This window comes from Eumetopias jubatus, unplaced genomic scaffold (assembly GCF_037043125.1).
Source record: "Eumetopias jubatus isolate StellerSeaLion01/CBP00866 unplaced genomic scaffold, mEumJub1_p1.0 scaffold_10, whole genome shotgun sequence".
NCBI classification, from domain to species: Eukaryota; Metazoa; Chordata; class Mammalia; order Carnivora; family Otariidae; genus Eumetopias; species Eumetopias jubatus.
In genome coordinates, this window is record NW_028274816.1 from 77,132,599 (window position 1) to 77,148,897 (window position 16,299).

General features: G+C 57.2%; 1 protein-coding gene across 1 annotated transcript in view; it reads left to right on the forward strand.

The window, feature by feature from the left end:
• Positions 1-16,299, forward strand: part of MYH10 (myosin heavy chain 10) — a 114,485-nt gene that overhangs the window by 77,912 nt on the left and 20,274 nt on the right. Inside the window, exons 15-26 of the mRNA XM_028125035.2 lie at positions 230-423; positions 516-637; positions 2,004-2,073; positions 2,160-2,320; positions 5,346-5,454; positions 5,538-5,669; positions 6,474-6,680; positions 9,903-10,040; positions 10,461-10,584; positions 11,810-11,981; positions 12,958-13,170; positions 16,059-16,203. Coding sequence (XP_027980836.1) covers positions 230-423; positions 516-637; positions 2,004-2,073; positions 2,160-2,320; positions 5,346-5,454; positions 5,538-5,669; positions 6,474-6,680; positions 9,903-10,040; positions 10,461-10,584; positions 11,810-11,981; positions 12,958-13,170; positions 16,059-16,203 — 1,787 coding nt within the window. The remainder of the gene's footprint in view (positions 1-229; positions 424-515; positions 638-2,003; positions 2,074-2,159; positions 2,321-5,345; positions 5,455-5,537; positions 5,670-6,473; positions 6,681-9,902; positions 10,041-10,460; positions 10,585-11,809; positions 11,982-12,957; positions 13,171-16,058; positions 16,204-16,299) is intronic.

A 16,299-nucleotide genomic window follows, 5' to 3' on the forward strand; every position in this document is an offset into this window, starting at 1 on the left:
TGGTATGTGGTATGGAGCTGTCCGCACCCGGTAGCCTGCCATGGGGGTGTGTGGCTGTTGGTTCCACGGCTTGTGCGGTGTCCAAACACGCTGACTGCCTTACCTCTCTATGGCATCTCCTGTCATCCGTGCCACAAAGCTTGTCCTGCTGCACCATCACTGTGTCTTTCCTGCCACCGCGGGAGAGCTCGAGGGGGCTTATTTCCCTTTCCTTTCTTATTTCCACCAGTGGACCGTATCGTGGGTCTGGATCAGGTGACGGGCATGACGGAGACCGCCTTTGGCTCTGCGTATAAAACCAAGAAGGGCATGTTCCGGACCGTCGGGCAGCTCTACAAAGAGTCTCTCACCAAGCTGATGGCGACTCTCCGGAACACCAACCCTAACTTCGTTCGCTGCATCATTCCAAATCACGAGAAGCGGGTACGTGTCCCGCACAGCGTACGCCGCTGTTCAGAGCGGATCCGGGTCAGGTCGCGGAGACTAAAGTGTAAAACTGTCGTTTGCTTGATTAGGCTGGAAAACTGGACCCGCACCTGGTGCTAGACCAGCTTCGCTGTAACGGGGTCCTGGAAGGAATCCGGATCTGTCGCCAGGGCTTCCCCAACCGGATAGTTTTCCAGGAATTCAGACAGAGGTATTGCTAACTTTGACTTTTTTCCCGTGTGTTTCACAGCTTCTGTTGATGTGCATCAAAACAGGGAGCTGACGAGGAAACATTTTTCCTTGCCTCCTGGGTAGTTTCTGTTGCTTTTCCATATAGGAAAGGGATTATTACCGTTATTACCTTGGTACTGGCCAAGAATCTCGAGTGCCACCTTTATACAGAAGAAAATTTGAAAACTCAAGAGAAGTCAAAAGTAAATCATTCAGGAGTGACTCTTGAAGACATTTGGGGATATTTTTCTCCATCTTCCGGTGAAACGTACCCGTGTAGGTGGGCTTATGTGCAAATGCGTACATACGTTTTCCACTGTGTGCATGCGCACGTGGACATGGGGGGTCCTTTTACTGACGCAGGGGAGGGAATCGGTTAGATTAGGAAAGGTTGAAGAAAAAAAAAGGCAGAAGATCAACAGAAGTGGTTGCAATAGAAATGAACGAAAACATGAGAAATTGATTTTTTTAAACGTATCATGTAATTTATGTATCATTGGGTATTTGTGCCATTTGCTTTTTTTTTTTTTCTTCATTTTTCTCTTGGAAATCAGATTCTCAATTATGACAGCATTGGCTGTTCGAGCATATAAACAAGCCTGCAGGTCAAAGAAGGGTGCTTTCTGCCACCGTTCCAGGTGGAATCCAGCTGAGAAACTATTCCAGAGTGTAGGGGCTTGGGGGAGGCCTCACCAGGGCCCCACTGTCTGCTAAGCACGGTAGAATTTTGCTTTTTGTTAATAGGAGGAGAGGGACTTTAATTAGCGTCCAGAATACAAAGCTGAGTGATGTAGCCAGGATTCATCCTTCAGTGTGTTGTAACCACGGTCTTTTTGCTAAAATGTATTTTTCTTGCGGTAGGACCCACCTAAAGTGCCCAGATCTTAAATGTACGGCCCAACGGGCACAAGCAGACCCAGGCCTGTGCTTTGTTGAACATCACCCTGCTACCCTTCTCCTGGTGAAGTGGAGGCCTCCAGGCATTACTCTGTTACAGAATAAACGCCTACAAATCACACACACAGGGCCTGATTCTCCTTGCATTTTAGGCCTGTGAACGTTTGGGGGGAAATGAAAAACAAAAGATTTTTTTTTTTTCAAACACCATGCTTTCACTCTTCACCACAACTTCTTAAACCCAGTGTTTGTCCTTGGAGAGCTAAGCTCCTAAGAAAGAGAAGCTAGATCTGCAGAAAATCTCCGATCGGGACCCCGTCATGTCTTGACCTGTCCTGCGACATGATGACCCATCCCATTCTTGCCTCTTCAAGAAGCGGAACTCACAGTTAGTAGGAAGACGTGCCCACAGATTTTTACGGGAGATTTTTGGGCTGGTTTTCTTACAGATACGAGATCCTGACTCCGAATGCCATTCCTAAGGGTTTCATGGACGGCAAACAGGCTTGTGAACGAATGGTAAGCTGCCCAGGACTTCTCTGCTTCGCGGACTACTGATAGAGTCTGTCCTGTGGCCAGGAGTAAACGGACTCTTTCTCTTTCAGATCCGGGCTTTAGAATTGGACCCAAACTTGTACAGAATCGGACAGAGCAAGATATTTTTCAGAGCTGGCGTTTTGGCGCACTTAGAGGAAGAAAGAGATCTAAAGATTACCGACATCATTATCTTCTTCCAGGCTGTCTGCAGAGGTTACCTGGCCAGGAAGTAAGTGGGAAATCGCCAACGAGATGCTCGCCAAGCACGTGCTCGTGCCGAGCGTCGTGTTTTGTGCTGGAGACGCAAGAGCGTGGGGCGCCAGGGCCCCATCCCGTGAGGAAAGAGACAAGGGGCCGAGGCGGAAAATCCAGGGCTCGGAGGCTCGCTTGGGCGTGGGTTCTCAGCGCAGGTTTCTCTGAGGCTGTGAAACCCGCAGGACGGGAAGGGGCTGGTCCTGGGAAAGGGGGGCAGGGGGGCGGAGCAGCTCACCAGTGAGGGTAGCACAGCGCAGTTCTGGAAAGCGTCGGCCACCTCCTAGCAGGTGCAGCAGCCCCGCGGGGCAGGAGCGTGATGAGTGGGAGGACACGCAGGGGTAAGCCGGAATTTCCGGGTCACCCGGCTGGCAGATGGGACGAGAGTGGGGCCAGAGAGGAGTCGGGCAGGCCGCGTGGACAGCTCTGCAGTGATGCCTGGCCCGAGGAGGTGATGGGGACCGAGAGCGGTGGCCGGACTCGAGATCCGATCAGGAGGGCTTAGGACTAGTGCGGAACCAGCGGCAGGGATGGGGTTTCCTTCACGTCCTGCCACGGGAGGCCGGGGCCTGGGAAGGAGGGTACGGTCTGTTGTCCGGGGCCCTGTGGCCGGCGGCGGCGGGTTTTCAGCCAGATGAGGTGGAGGCGGTGTTTGTGAGTCTTTGCCCACAGCGTGGCAGGATCCGAGCTGAGGAGGAAGCACGGAAACTCGGAGAAGAATATGACGTCTTCGGTGACTCACACCAGGACACGGTGGGCAAGGAGGAGCAAAAGATGAGGGGTTCTATATGTTGTCGGTGCTCACAGCACGTTAGCTGTCCCCATAGCCCCCGGCCCACGGGGGCCTGCGGGGACGGGAGTGAGCCCAGCCAGCTGCCTTCCAAGTAACACTTTGACGGCGACCAGAAGCAGAACTGTCCAAAGCGTGGGAATGAACTCCGTGCGTTGCGGAAGTGTGTGCAGCCTCCTCACTGGAATCTAAACCCTGCAAAGGTCACGTCGAGATCGGTGATCAGAAACAAAGATCTCTTGAGGACATAGAACGGGCACGCCTGCGTGACTGCTACGGAAGGAGCGGCTCGGTCCCTTGCAGCCCGTCAGTCACTCTAGGTACCCGCCGGGCTGGACTTAGGGTTCGGGCCCACTGGTGCCCGAGAGTCCATGAACTTGACGTCGGGGCGCCCGGGACTTAGGATTCGGGCCCACTGGTGCCCGAGAGTCCATGAACTTGACGTCGGGGCGCCCGGGACTTAGGATTCGGGCCCACTGGTGCCCGAGAGTCCATGAACTTGACGTCGGGACGCCTGGGAGAAGCAGGAAGAAACGGGTGGCTTTGACACTTCGGCTTCAGACGCGGGTCTCCGAAACCCCCACGAAGAGAGTGGGACAGCGCCTGCACCCGGCAGCCGTTCGGGTTCAGTGGAGGGTTGAGGGGAAGGAAAACCAGCCGCCTCGTTCAGACGAGCAACTGGCATGTTCTTGACCCGTTCTGGCCATTTTCTCCCAGAGGCCCGTGGAAGCACCAGGGCAACGGTTCTCAGTACGGAGACTGGGGGACTGTGATGGCGTTTCTTGAAGGAAACTGCGAGAGTTGGAAGGCCGATGCTATTTTGTAGTCTGAAAAAGCACACTTAAAACTGTTGTTCTTGAAGAAACTACTACAATTAAGGCTTGGCCCACCCTGCATGGCAGGTAGGCATGCATGAGAAGGAAGAAGGCTTTGTAGGGAGCCGAGCAGCGGGCTGGAGAACATTCTAACCGGCAAGGTGGCCATCCGGAGGTTCTGGGACTCCTGCAGGGAAACGTTAACCTCAGGGCGGCGGAAGGGCGAAAAGTCGCCGCTTGTGCCCTAGATCCAGAACCTTCCGCTCTGAAGATTGTGCTACCTGACTCCAGTACATACCGGTCATTGCTCATGTGAAGAGATAATTGTAAATGTTTCTTACTGTCTTTTCCACCTCCTCCAAGTGCTTCTCTTCCCGGGAGAACCCTATCGCCTGTCTTGCAAAGAGTTCTGGAAAGGTCTCGAGAGGAACCGTCACAGGTCTAGAGGTGCCCGGATGTTCGTTCACTGGCCCGGCAGCCGTACTCTGAGGGGCCTGAGTACATCGCCCACAGGACTGGGATGCTGGGACCACAGAGTAACTGGGCCGTGCTCTCTGCTCCCGGGGAGCCGCGCCTGGCTGGGAAGGTGGCCGCAAGTCGCCCCAGCGCCCCGAAACCCAGCGGATCCGAATGTTTCCAGTAGCGGGTGGTCCCACAGGGGCAAAACAGACCTGGCTGAGGGGAAAGCTCAAGTCTAGAAGCCCGCCAACAGTGTCGGAAACCCAGGTTCCAGAGGTGATGGGGCAGAGCCAGACTGCTGGGCAGGGAGCGAGGGGCAGGACCCTCGGAGCCTGTGTCCCCTGGCAGTGCCATCGTGCATAGACAGACTAGTGGCCTCCCCGGAGGAGGGGGCAGCACGGCGAACTTGGCTGGGGGTTCGGGGGTTGTCCTGGCAAGAGAGGGGAGCTCTGTTCCCGAAGGCGAGCGAGAAATTGAAAATACTCGAGTCAGGACAGTCACAAGTGGGCCTCGGTCGTTTGGCCCGAGGCGGCAGCATGGAAAGGTGGGAAAGCCCAGACTTGGTGACGACGAGACCGGGGTTCGAGAAGCATCCGCGTGTCCTGACTTCTTGGGCCCTTGTCTGTAAACGCGAGCCAGTAACCCCACCGGGTGTGGGGCTGCGGAGTGGGGGGACGGGGAGGGAAATCACCTGGGAAAGAGGGGCCGATGGAAAGGAAAAGCAGTAGCTGATGAAGGAGACGGGGCGCCAGCAAGGGGAGGATGGGAGAGGTCGCTGTCCGCGTCCTCACCGCCTCGGGAAAGCAGGGGTTTATTGGCGCCCGGGAGCGCACAGGCGCGTGCGGACACGGGAACGCGGCGGCGGCGCGGAACGAGGCGGGGGGCCGAGCGGGGCCTCTTGCGCCCCGCTCCGCCCTGAGCTGTTCTGGCTTCCGCAGGGCCTTCGCCAAGAAGCAGCAGCAGCTGAGCGCGCTGAAGGTCCTGCAGCGGAACTGCGCCGCCTACCTGAAGCTCCGGCACTGGCAGTGGTGGCGCGTCTTCACGAAGGTGGGCCCCGCGCGCGCCCCCTCCCCGGGCGGCCCCGGCCCGGCGCGCCACCGCGCCGCCCTCACGCCCCGGTTCTGTCGCAGGTGAAGCCGCTCCTGCAGGTGACCCGCCAGGAGGAGGAGCTTCAGGCCAAAGACGAGGAGCTGCTGAAGGTGAAGGAGAGGCAGACAAAGGTGGAGGGCGAGCTGGAAGAGATGGAGAGGAAGCACCAGCAGGTGCGCGTGCGGCCGCGGACAGGGGCCCTCACGCCTACCCCCCCCCCCCCCGGGGGGGACCCGCCGCGGTGTCCGACCCTGCGCCGCGTCCTCACTGCTCCCCAAAGCACAGGCATTTGGGAGGAGAGGTGACAGGCACGCGGCCGCACGCGTTTGGGTTTGTAGAAACGAAAGTCCGCCGAGCCCCGGGCCGCGTTTGTAGACGAGGGTCACGGAATAGTAGTGTCAGGGCCAGGAAGGTGAAGGATGAAGGCAGGACTCTCCCTCCATACCAGCCCGCCTTGGCTGTCACCGTGAACGCATTTGAACCACGGTTTCCCTCTCCCTTTGTCCATGACCTTCACAGAAGAAAGCAGCATGATTTGAGTAAGTGTTAGGATAGTCTGAGACCCCAGAAGCAACCAAAACCGTTTTCATCTGGCTTGTTGTGCTGTAGCTACGGAAGATCCGAAAGTTTCGCCGGCGATGTTACATATTTTTTTTAAAGATTTTACTGATTTATCTGACAGAGGGAGACACAGCGAGAGAGGGAACACAAGCAGGGGGAGTGGGAGAGGGAGAAGCAGGCTTCCCGCAGTGCAGGGAGCCCGATGCGGGGCTCGATCCCAGGACCCTGGGATCATGACCTGAGCCGAAGGCAGACGCTTAACAGCTGAGCCACCCAGGTGCCCCGACGTTACATATTTTTAACCCTCGGTTTCTTTGCTGTCGAACATTGGCCACCGAAATCATGGTGACTGTGTCCGGTGTGGGGGCGGGGGGGGGGTGCAGCAAATGACCATGCTGGGCGCTTCGTGATCGCAGCTTCTGGAAGAGAAGAACATCCTCACGGAGCAGCTGCAAGCCGAGACGGAGCTCTTCGCCGAGGCGGAGGAGATGAGGGCCAGGCTTGCCGCCAAGAAGCAAGAACTGGAGGAGATTCTCCATGACTTGGAATCCAGGGTCGAAGAAGAAGAAGAAAGAAACCAAATTCTCCAGAATGAAAAGAAGAAAATGCAAGCGCATATTCAGGTGGGTATAATGGTCTTTATTTCCAGTTCAATTTTGGGCTCTCCAGGTGGTTCTGTTGCATAAACGAGTGGAAGCTGTGGCTTTGGATCGTGTCTGGGGACGAGCAACAGGAGTCAAAGTCCCAGGTCCAGCCCTTCCCAGAGGACCATCGCTGGACGAGCACAAGGAACAGATCGTCTTCGAGCACAGATCTGTTATTTTTACGTCCTGAGGTAGCGTCTCCCGGCACACACACGGATTCAGAATAGGAACACGCTCGGACCTCATTTGTCCTGTGTCATCATTAATCATGGCATTGCTCACTCCGTTCACTAATAGGCCTCTGTCAGGTGCTTTGGTTCATGAGACATGCTCGTCTCTGACACAGGAGGTGGCCAGGAATCAGAATGAAACCCTCAGCCCTTCCTGGGCTGTCTCTTGCTGTACCTGCGGTTGAACGCCCAGACACACAGTGTAGACCGTTCTGCCCCGGCCCGCACCCCAGGACGCCCCCTCACCCTCTCCTGGCCTCCCACATCCACCTCCCGGATACGGTCCCGAGTGTCCACGGGGAACGTAGCCAGTAGCCACCATCCCTTCATGGGTCCGGCACCGAACTTCCTGCCAGGTCTCTCCCTGAATGTTTTCTCACCCCGTGGCTTATGTTGGCAAAGCGCAGGGAATTCAGGCATTTCTCAGACGCAGAAAAGATAGCACGTTACTTCCTTGGCAAACACGCCATGCAGTGTCTCATCCGGAGACCTGCCATTGTTCAGCACGGACACTTTCCGGCACACCTCCTAATAGGTGAGCAGCATATCCCCAAACCTGTAAAAAGTGCACGTTCATCTGGCGATTCTAGTTCTGGAACTTTATTCCAAGCATAAATTGTTGGCAGCCATCTAATTATCTTAACAGTTGGGGATTGTTAAGCCATGGTAGGACCATCTGGTTACAAGTAAAAAGAGATTTATTTTCGCGGCGATCCATTAATGTGCTACTAGGGATGGTTGCAAAGGAGTGTACACAGAGTAAGACCCAACTAAAAATACATTTCTGTAACTTACACATTCATATGCATGATTTTATATCGGAGTATACAGAGGCCTAGAATAGTCACCATCCATCGTGAGCTCTCCTTAGTGGCGTTATCAACGGTTTCGATTTTCTTTCCTCTTGAAGAGCAGGTGCTCGTCTCAGAAATAACTAACTCACGTGGGACAAGGACACCGAAGTCCCCTCCAGTGTCCTCAGCCTTGATTTCAGTACCCTCACATGAAATGCTTGCATTTCTATTTATTTGTCAGAGAGAGAGAGAGAGAGAGCGCACGCACAAGCAGGGGGAGCAGCAAGTAGAGGGGGAAGCAGACTCCCTGCTGAGCAAGGAGCCCGATGCGGGACTCGATCCCGGGACCCTGGCATCATGGCCTGAGCTGAAGGCAGACATTTAACCCATTGAGCCACTCAGGCGTCCTCTTTTTTTTCTTTTTTTAAGATTTATTTACGAGAGAGAGAACTAGTGGGAGGAGGCTCAGAGGGGAGGGAGAAAACCTCCCCCAGAATCCATGCGGAGCGCGGAGCCCAACACAGAACTCGGTCTCATGACCCCAGGACCATGACCCGAGCCAAAATCGAGTCAGATGCTCAACCGACGGAGCCGCCCAGGTGCCCCAAAATGCCTCCATCTCTTTAGTCTCTTTAGGAAAACTATTATGTCCTCATAGAGCAGCAGACTTTGCATTGTGTTTTGCTTTTCCAGGACGTTCTATCTCGTTCTTTACTAGACTCCTTTTTAACTTCTCGTTTTTGGCACTGCTATCTGAATTTTTCATCTCCTTCTGTGATGTGTAAATTCATTCAGACACATTCTAAAAGTGGGTGATTTTTTTTTTTTTTCCTTTTTCCTCTATCTGAGGAAAGCAGATGTATCAGAAGTCAGGATCTCCCAGGCCCCACGGCCCCTGGGATAGCTCAGCCTCGTTGGTCCCCCTTCTGTCATTTTTCTGTCCTGTGAGGCTTTGAGGAGCTTCTGATCTGTACCCTTTACAACAAAACTACTGGAGCTGGTTTTGGTGTGATTTTGTTTTTAAGATGAATTTCCTGATGGACATTATCGATACATGATTATTGTGGAAAACCTAGTGACCCCGGCTGCTCCTAGTTTCCTCCCTCTCATCCACCCCCATCGCTGCTCTTACGTTGCTTGCGTAGATTTCTAAGCAGATTACATGGATTCACTTATTCATTGAAATCATAGGGGCGCCTGGGTGGCTCAGGTAAGCATCCGACTCTTGATTTTGGCTGAGGTCATGATCTCAGGGTCGTGAGATTGAGCGCCCCCGTCCAGCTCTGTGCTCAGCAGGGGTCTGCTTGGGATTCTCTCTCTCCCCCCGACCCTCCCCCAGCTCGTTCTCGCTCTCGGATAAGTCTTTAAAAAGGAAAGACCTTAATACTGAACACACTGTTATGTTCACTGCTTTTGTGAAGTTAGGAGTGTGCAGTGCAGGGGGGCACCTGACAGCGGACTGTGAGAAACTCTAGGACAAAGGACCCGTTTTGTTTTGTTTCAAAAACAAACAGCGAGGCAGGGAGGGACACACGAAGGCATCTCCGGAGTATTTTCAGTCACGGTGTGTGACCCTTATTTGGATTCCAGTGCAAACGAACAAATGTATTTTTAAGAGGTCTTTATGTTTGAGAGAGACAGCTGGAAGGTTTTACAGAGGAAAATCTGAGGTTTGGGATTTGCTTCAAGACGACCCGGGGTCGGGGGTCGGGGGTTGGGGGTTGGGAGCTGGGGGCACGTGGGGGGGGGGGGGCATGGGGAGAGCCCGTGGGCCACATCTATGCCGGGCTCCGCATGCTGCCGTGCGCTCTGGCACGTCTGTTGGAGGGTTTTCACAGTAACATGTTGATCATTTACACGGGTCTTGTTCCAGAACCAACAAGGATAAATTTCTGAAATTGGCCGTTCGTTGATCTGTACGTAGAACTCTGTTCGGTTGCGTCTGTTTACTACAGACAAGGCAGGGTGTGAAATCGAAGTGTGTGTTACCGCATCGGCTGTAAACCCTGGGATCCCACCCCGCGTGGTGGTGGGCTCACGCCGTGACGCCTCAGGATGTCCTTGCCCTTTTGAAAACCAAAAATCGGTATTTGATGTTAGCGTGCGTGCCTCCGACGGTTAGCGCAGCAGAACGTCGTGGGGCGGGTGGGCGCTGACTGTGTTTTCTGCCTCCCAAGGATTTGGAAGAGCAACTGGACGAGGAGGAAGGCGCTCGCCAGAAACTCCAGCTGGAAAAGGTGACGGCAGAGGCTAAAATCAAGAAGATGGAAGAGGAGATCCTGCTTCTCGAGGACCAGAATTCCAAATTTATCAAAGTAAGAGAGTATTTCCGTTACAAAGTTGATGAGCTCCCTGGAAGGGGCGTCCCGTGGGAAATTCTCAAGAATTCGGGTTCAGTCATGTACTTTTCTCTCCTAAGGCTCTACCTGTATGGATTTCTAAAGACAGAAACTCTTTAATTATTTACATCCACCAAACAGCCTTCTAATCCTGCAGACGTTTGATGCGCGCGCCCCGCACGCGCCGATCCCTGCTCGGTGACCGGGCCCCCTCCACGCAGGCCCCGTCATCCCCTGCACCGGCCGCGGGGCTCCCCCTCTGTGGAGCGGTGGGAGCTGCGGGGGGGGGGGGGGGGGGGGGGCGGGGCACGAGCAACCTGTTTTCTGAGCAAGACCAGGCCCCCGAAGGGGGATTTGGAAGGCCTTCTCTGAAGCAGTCGGTTCCTTTCTCCTCAGGAAAAGAAGCTCATGGAAGACCGCATCGCGGAGTGCTCCTCTCAGCTGGCTGAGGAGGAGGAAAAGGCCAAAAACTTGGCCAAAATCAGGAATAAGCAGGAAGTGATGATCTCGGATCTAGAAGGTCAGTGTTTGGGGTCGGGGAAACGGCGGCCGGGCAGCTGCGGGTGTTTCCGTGCCACTGACAGAGCAGGAACGGACGGAAGGCGCGCACGCGGGTGGATCCGATCGGATCCGGGTCTGAGAGTTGCGGGTGCGGCGTCCCGCCTCGCCTGCGGGCGCTCACGATGGCCTGGCGCTCCTTTGCTGGTAGTTAAGTTCGCTCCCCGGGCCGGAGGCGGCCGCGCTCTTACCTGGTGCGTGAGCGGTAGCGGCCGCTGGGCCTCGTGTGTGAGCAGTGTGAGGGTGCGTGGGTGTCGCGGCACAAGCGGACTGCTGGTGTCACGCCGTCTGGCGGCGACGGGAGCGACTGCTGAGGGCGGCCGCCTGGCGGGGTGACGGGAAATCCGAGGAGGTTCACAGAATGGAGCCTAGATTTGTGCCAAAGAAACGGAGAGAGGGGGAGCCTCTGCTGTGAAGGGCGGCCAGACCCGGCGTCTACGCTGCAGGCGGAGGGCCCCAGGCCCCGACCGCACCTTCTCAACACTCTGCTTTCTCAGTGGCTGGAAAGCGAGCGGTCGTTTAAACCCCTGCCCGGGGTTTTGTTGTCTTGTTGAGTACAGACGAGGGAGGATGCCCGGGTGAGGGGTCGTCATGAGCCAGTCTTGCCAGAGTGGGGTTCTTCTGCTAGGGGAGGACCCAGGGTGCACGCACCTGCTCTTCACACCCGTGTGATCAGCCTGTGACGGCCGGCCGTGCGGGGAACACCGAGGCACGCGGGGCGCCGTGGGGCGGGAAGGATCCCCCGGCATGGTTGAGGAGTCCCTGGGGAGCTGTGGCAGGGGGGGGGGGGGCGGCAACCACAGGACCCTCAGCCCGCACTCCGTCCCCTCCCCCCGTGCCTGGGAGCTGCGGTCCTGGTTCCAGCCGGGGATGCCCGGGGAAGGGGCGTGGGGTGACGGGCAGTCCGCAAACGTGGGCCCGGCAATGGGTGCGGCGTGAGAGGGTCCGGGTCGCTTCCCACAAAGGGACATCCTTAAGACATCCCCCCCTCCCCCGCGATATCTTCCCCGAAATTCCATCCTCCCGCTGACTTCTCTCGCCTTCGATTTGATGCTAACGGCTGTGCGATGACCTGCTTTTGAGTCAAACGGCTGGTTTTCGACTTCAGTCGGTCTGTAGTTTGAATTTGTTCGTCCGGCGCACCGTTCGTGGGCGTTGAAGAGTTTCTCTCGGCTCTGGCCTTACAGAACGCCTAAAGAAGGAAGAAAAGACGCGTCAGGAGCTGGAAAAGGCCAAGAGAAAACTGGACGGGGAGACCACCGACCTGCAGGACCAGATCGCTGAGCTCCAGGCGCAGATCGACGAGCTCAAGGCCCAGCTGGTCAAGAAGGAGGAGGAGCTACAGGGCGCACTGGCCAGGTCCGCGTCCGGCCCGCACTGTCCCGAGCCGCCCGCCATGGGCCGCGCCCCCCGCCGAGCCTCTCGCGTCCGGGCTGGGCAGAAACCCGGGGCCGGGGGCACATAGCCTCCTTGTGGTGGGTGTGACGGAGGCGCCTGGAGCGCCCGGGGGTCCCTGACTCGGGTCAGGTTAGCAGGAAGCTCACATAAACCAGCCGGGGCCTTGGCACATGTCAGAATCCTAAGTCGTGATACGAGGTCCCCGGAAATCCACCCCAGAAGACGTTATTTTACCATACCAAACGTTTTGGTTTCTGTACGGTAGAAATGAATTTCATGGTGCGTTTTAGAAGTCGAGAGGAAATCCCTTTTCGGAGATGACCCCCCACACTCAGAGGAGTGTGATTTGTTCTTCAGTTGTAAAGCATCCCCTTTTAGAATGGAAATCATGGACACTAAGTTTACGTATAACTCTTTGGCTACGCGGTCATGATTTATTACAACCGAGTACATCTCGTAACAGAATTTTCGTTCCAGTCCTTTCTCACAGTCGGTCTTGGTTTGGCCAGACTCTGCTTTTCCTCTCAGAGGTGAGAGCTAGGATCCAGGAACACAGCTGTCCACACGCGCTGTCCCGTCCCCCAGCGCCCCTTCCCTCGACTCCAGGCAGAGGGTCTGCCAGCACCCAGCCGAGGGGGGGACGGGCGTGGGTGAGGGTGGCGTGTCACGCCTCCCCCTGCGTCCCAGGAGCGTGTCTGGAGTCACTGCAGGCCGGACACTTTGGCCTGGTGCCACCTTGAGCAGTGTTCTCATTCTGATATTTTGCTCGAGAGGAAACTTTGTTCTGTTCTGATCGTGACACTGAGCCTGTCCTTCCTTTGAATGGAGAATTGTCACCCTTTGGAGAGGGGGCTGGGCTCGAGTCCGCTGCGGGGTCTGCCGCACCTGGCTCTCGGGGGGCATCGCCCGGACACGGTCCCTCTGCATGTCTTCACAGGGGGGACGACGAGACACTCCACAAGAACAACGCTCTCAAGGTGGTGCGGGAGCTGCAGGCCCAAATCGCCGAGCTCCAGGAAGACTTCGAATCTGAGAAGGCTTCACGGAACAAGGCAGAAAAGCAGAAGAGGGACCTGAGTGAGGAGCTGGAGGCTCTGAAGACCGAGCTGGAGGACACCCTGGACACCACCGCGGCTCAGCAGGAACTCCGGTGAGTGGCGTCAGGCGGAAAGGCTCCGGACGCGCTGGCCCTCCTTGGGAGGGTGGGGGATTTCCTTTCTGTTGTTAGTTTGGGTGTTTCTCTCCCTACGGCAGGTGGAGCGGGAACAAAACAGCCCTGGTCAGAAACCAGCCCGCATGGCGGGGCAGTGAACCAGCAGACAGACGTGTGCAGGGCGGGGTGGGATCCCGCGGGGCAGGCACGCGGACCGGGTGAGAGGCCTAGAGAGAGGGTCACAGGGACGGGTGGGCCAGACACAGAATCGGGGGGAGATCCAGGCGCGCTCAGGTTGCGGGCGGGCGGATGAGAAGGGAGGTACAGGCTCATGCTTGCAAAGAGAAAGAAGGGCGAGGGCAGGTCCCCGGACAGGAGTGCGCATCGGGCCCAGGCGTGTGCCGTGTGGCCGGTGAGGCGACCGCCAGCTACGGGCGCGCACGGCCAGAGAGATCACATGCCGAAGCCTCAGCTCACCAGCCCCCCGGAGGTCACAGGAGAGCTGGAGCGGCAGGCCGGGCAGAGGGGCTCCCGTGAGCCACTGATGGGACCTCCCACGTTGCTGCCTGGGCCTCTTCCTGACCGTCTGCTCCCTCCTCAAGGCTCGAGCTGCCAGGGGCATGAGGCCTCCCCCGGGTGCCCTGGCTGCGTGCGTGCATAGGCGTGCATGCACACGCACACCGGCTGGGGCTGCTGCGGGCTGTCCTCCCGCGAAGGCCTGGAATAAAACAGGAGGGGCCGAAGGGGGATCACTTATGAAGACAGGTGTGGGCAGAGAGGAGACAACCTGGAGCCCCCAGGAGGGGTGCCCTTCCCTGGAGGGCAAGGGTGGGCTCACCAGGGGGCGTGGCCGGAGAGTGACGTCACAGGCGTGCCTGGGAGGCGGGGGTCAGGGGGTGGGTGTCGGGGGAGTGGTGAAGAAGCAGAGGCCAGGAGCCTAACGATGTGCCAGGGACTTTGTCTGCGAATGCACACAGAGCTTGCGTCCCCCGAGACAGCGGGGGGCGCTCTGCCGGAGCCCGTCTGAGCCAGGCAGGCCTCCCCCCCCCCCCAGGCCCCCCCCACCGCAGAACAGCTGTGCTGGCGGCAGCGTTAAGTCCTGGCCTTCTCCGTAAAATGTCTGCTTTTCAAAACCTGGAAACCGCTGAACCAGACTTTGTTGAAATACCCGTTCTCAGCCGGACTTTTGGCCACAGCAGAAAAAAAGGCTCTGATCATTTCTTCCATTCACTCTTGCCAAAAAAAGAAAAAAACAAGCACACGTGCATGTTTATCAAAACCACGCCCTTGCGCACCTCTCGCTAAGGACCCCCTCCCCCCCCCCGCTGGTTCGTCCCCGGGCATTCTGCATCCCGGGGGTCGCGGGGCGGTCACTGTCCTCAGCACATCCAGTACCTGCAGCGGACTCGGCGCGTAGCTCTCGGAGGACTTGCCCGGAGAGCCGAGGGGCAGCTGGCTTGATCAGCCTGGAGGAGGGAAGGAGGGCTAGTCAGGAGTCAGGAGCGGGACTCTTCCCCGGAGGGACGGTGCTCTGAACGGCAGGAGCACTGCTGCTGCCGCCGCTTCCACGGAAGTACTGGTCACACACGCTGGGGTGAGCTGAAGTCACCAGACGGAGTGTGTCCGTCTGTCGGGGCTGGCGCTCGCTCCGGCGTCCACCCCGCTCTGCCGGTCCCTTCGTCTCGAGGAGACCGTGGGGACGGGGCCCGACCAGCGAGCTTGCGGCTGAGCCCGGCTAGACCAGAGAACCTTCGCTGATCCCTTCTGTCCGGCTGCCCTGTGACCCCAGAGCCAGCAGCCCCCGGGCCCCCCAATCCCCTGGGAGAGGGAGGAGAATGTGCCCGTGGGGTCCACCCCCAAGTCACCGTCCCGCTCACGTGTTTGGAACCATAAGAGTTATTCTTCAGGAGGGCTGGCAGGTCACAGCTCCTCCGTGTCCTGATGTCCTGCAGCTCTGAGCAGGCGTGGGTTTGCCTGGCTGGTTTCGGTCTTTACCAAGCCGTGTGCTCAGATGGACGGATTTGTGAAGTCTCCTCTTAGTTAGCGAAACCACCTTGGTCTTTCAGCCTACCCACCGTGCGTTAGAGGAAATCGTAAAAGTACTGGAAAGCCACATAAAGACACTTAATGCTCACACGATCTTTAGTCCCCAGGTTTAGGTTAGAGGAGACCTCCATTCATCTCAGGACATTCAGAGCTCAGGCTCTGGTCCCTCCAAACTCCGGAGACCTTCTAAACCCGGCGTTGGGGCCCCTGCGCCTGCCTCTAGTTCCCTGTCCCTCCTCCCAGCCTCAGCCACCTCCTGATGACGTCTCAGGAGAGGGTCCACCTCCCAGGATGGTTAGAGTCCCGCCTTTATCGGGACGCAGTGTCCCGATTCCCGGGGCCTTCACTGCCCCTTAGCTTTTAAAAACCTCTTCGGATTCACCCTTTCCGGTTTCGCTGAGATGTCAACTGGCGCTGTGGCATCTCGCGCCTGCCAGGCCACCAGGCTGCCCAGAGCAGTCCGAAGACCCGTGTCTGATCGTCACCACAGGCCAAATAATTCTCTCAAAGGAATTACCGTGATATATTTTCCGTGACCATAACAACATCCCAAATGTACCGAGGGCTGTTACAGGCCAGGCCCTGTGCCGGGCGCTTCCCGTGTGCGAGTCTCACAGCGGCCTCCCGAGACCCTCGGGTGCAGATGGAGAAACCGAGGTCCAGAGTTCGAGCTGTGCGAGGTCCTGGAGTTGGCAAACGTGAGAGCCGTAACTGAGCCCACGTCTGTCGACTCTGGGGAAAGCTGAGCGTATTTAAAACCAAAACACCTTAAAAATGTCCTTTTAATTCAGTCGGTCCACTGATTCTGAGCTGCTTTCTCTACAAATACGTTTGTCCAGCACCAAGCGCGAACAGGAGGTGGCTGAGCTGAAGAAGGCTCTGGAGGAAGAGACGAGGAACCACGAAGCTCAGATCCAGGACATGCGGCAGAGGCACGCCACGGCCCTGGAGGAGCTTTTGGAGCAGCTCGAGCAGGCCAAGCGGGTGAGTGAGGCGGGGGCCGCCCGTGTCCGCGTCCTGCGGGAAGTCGCCCTCAGACCCCCTCCCCCCGCGCCGTCCACTCCGTACGGATTCACTTGG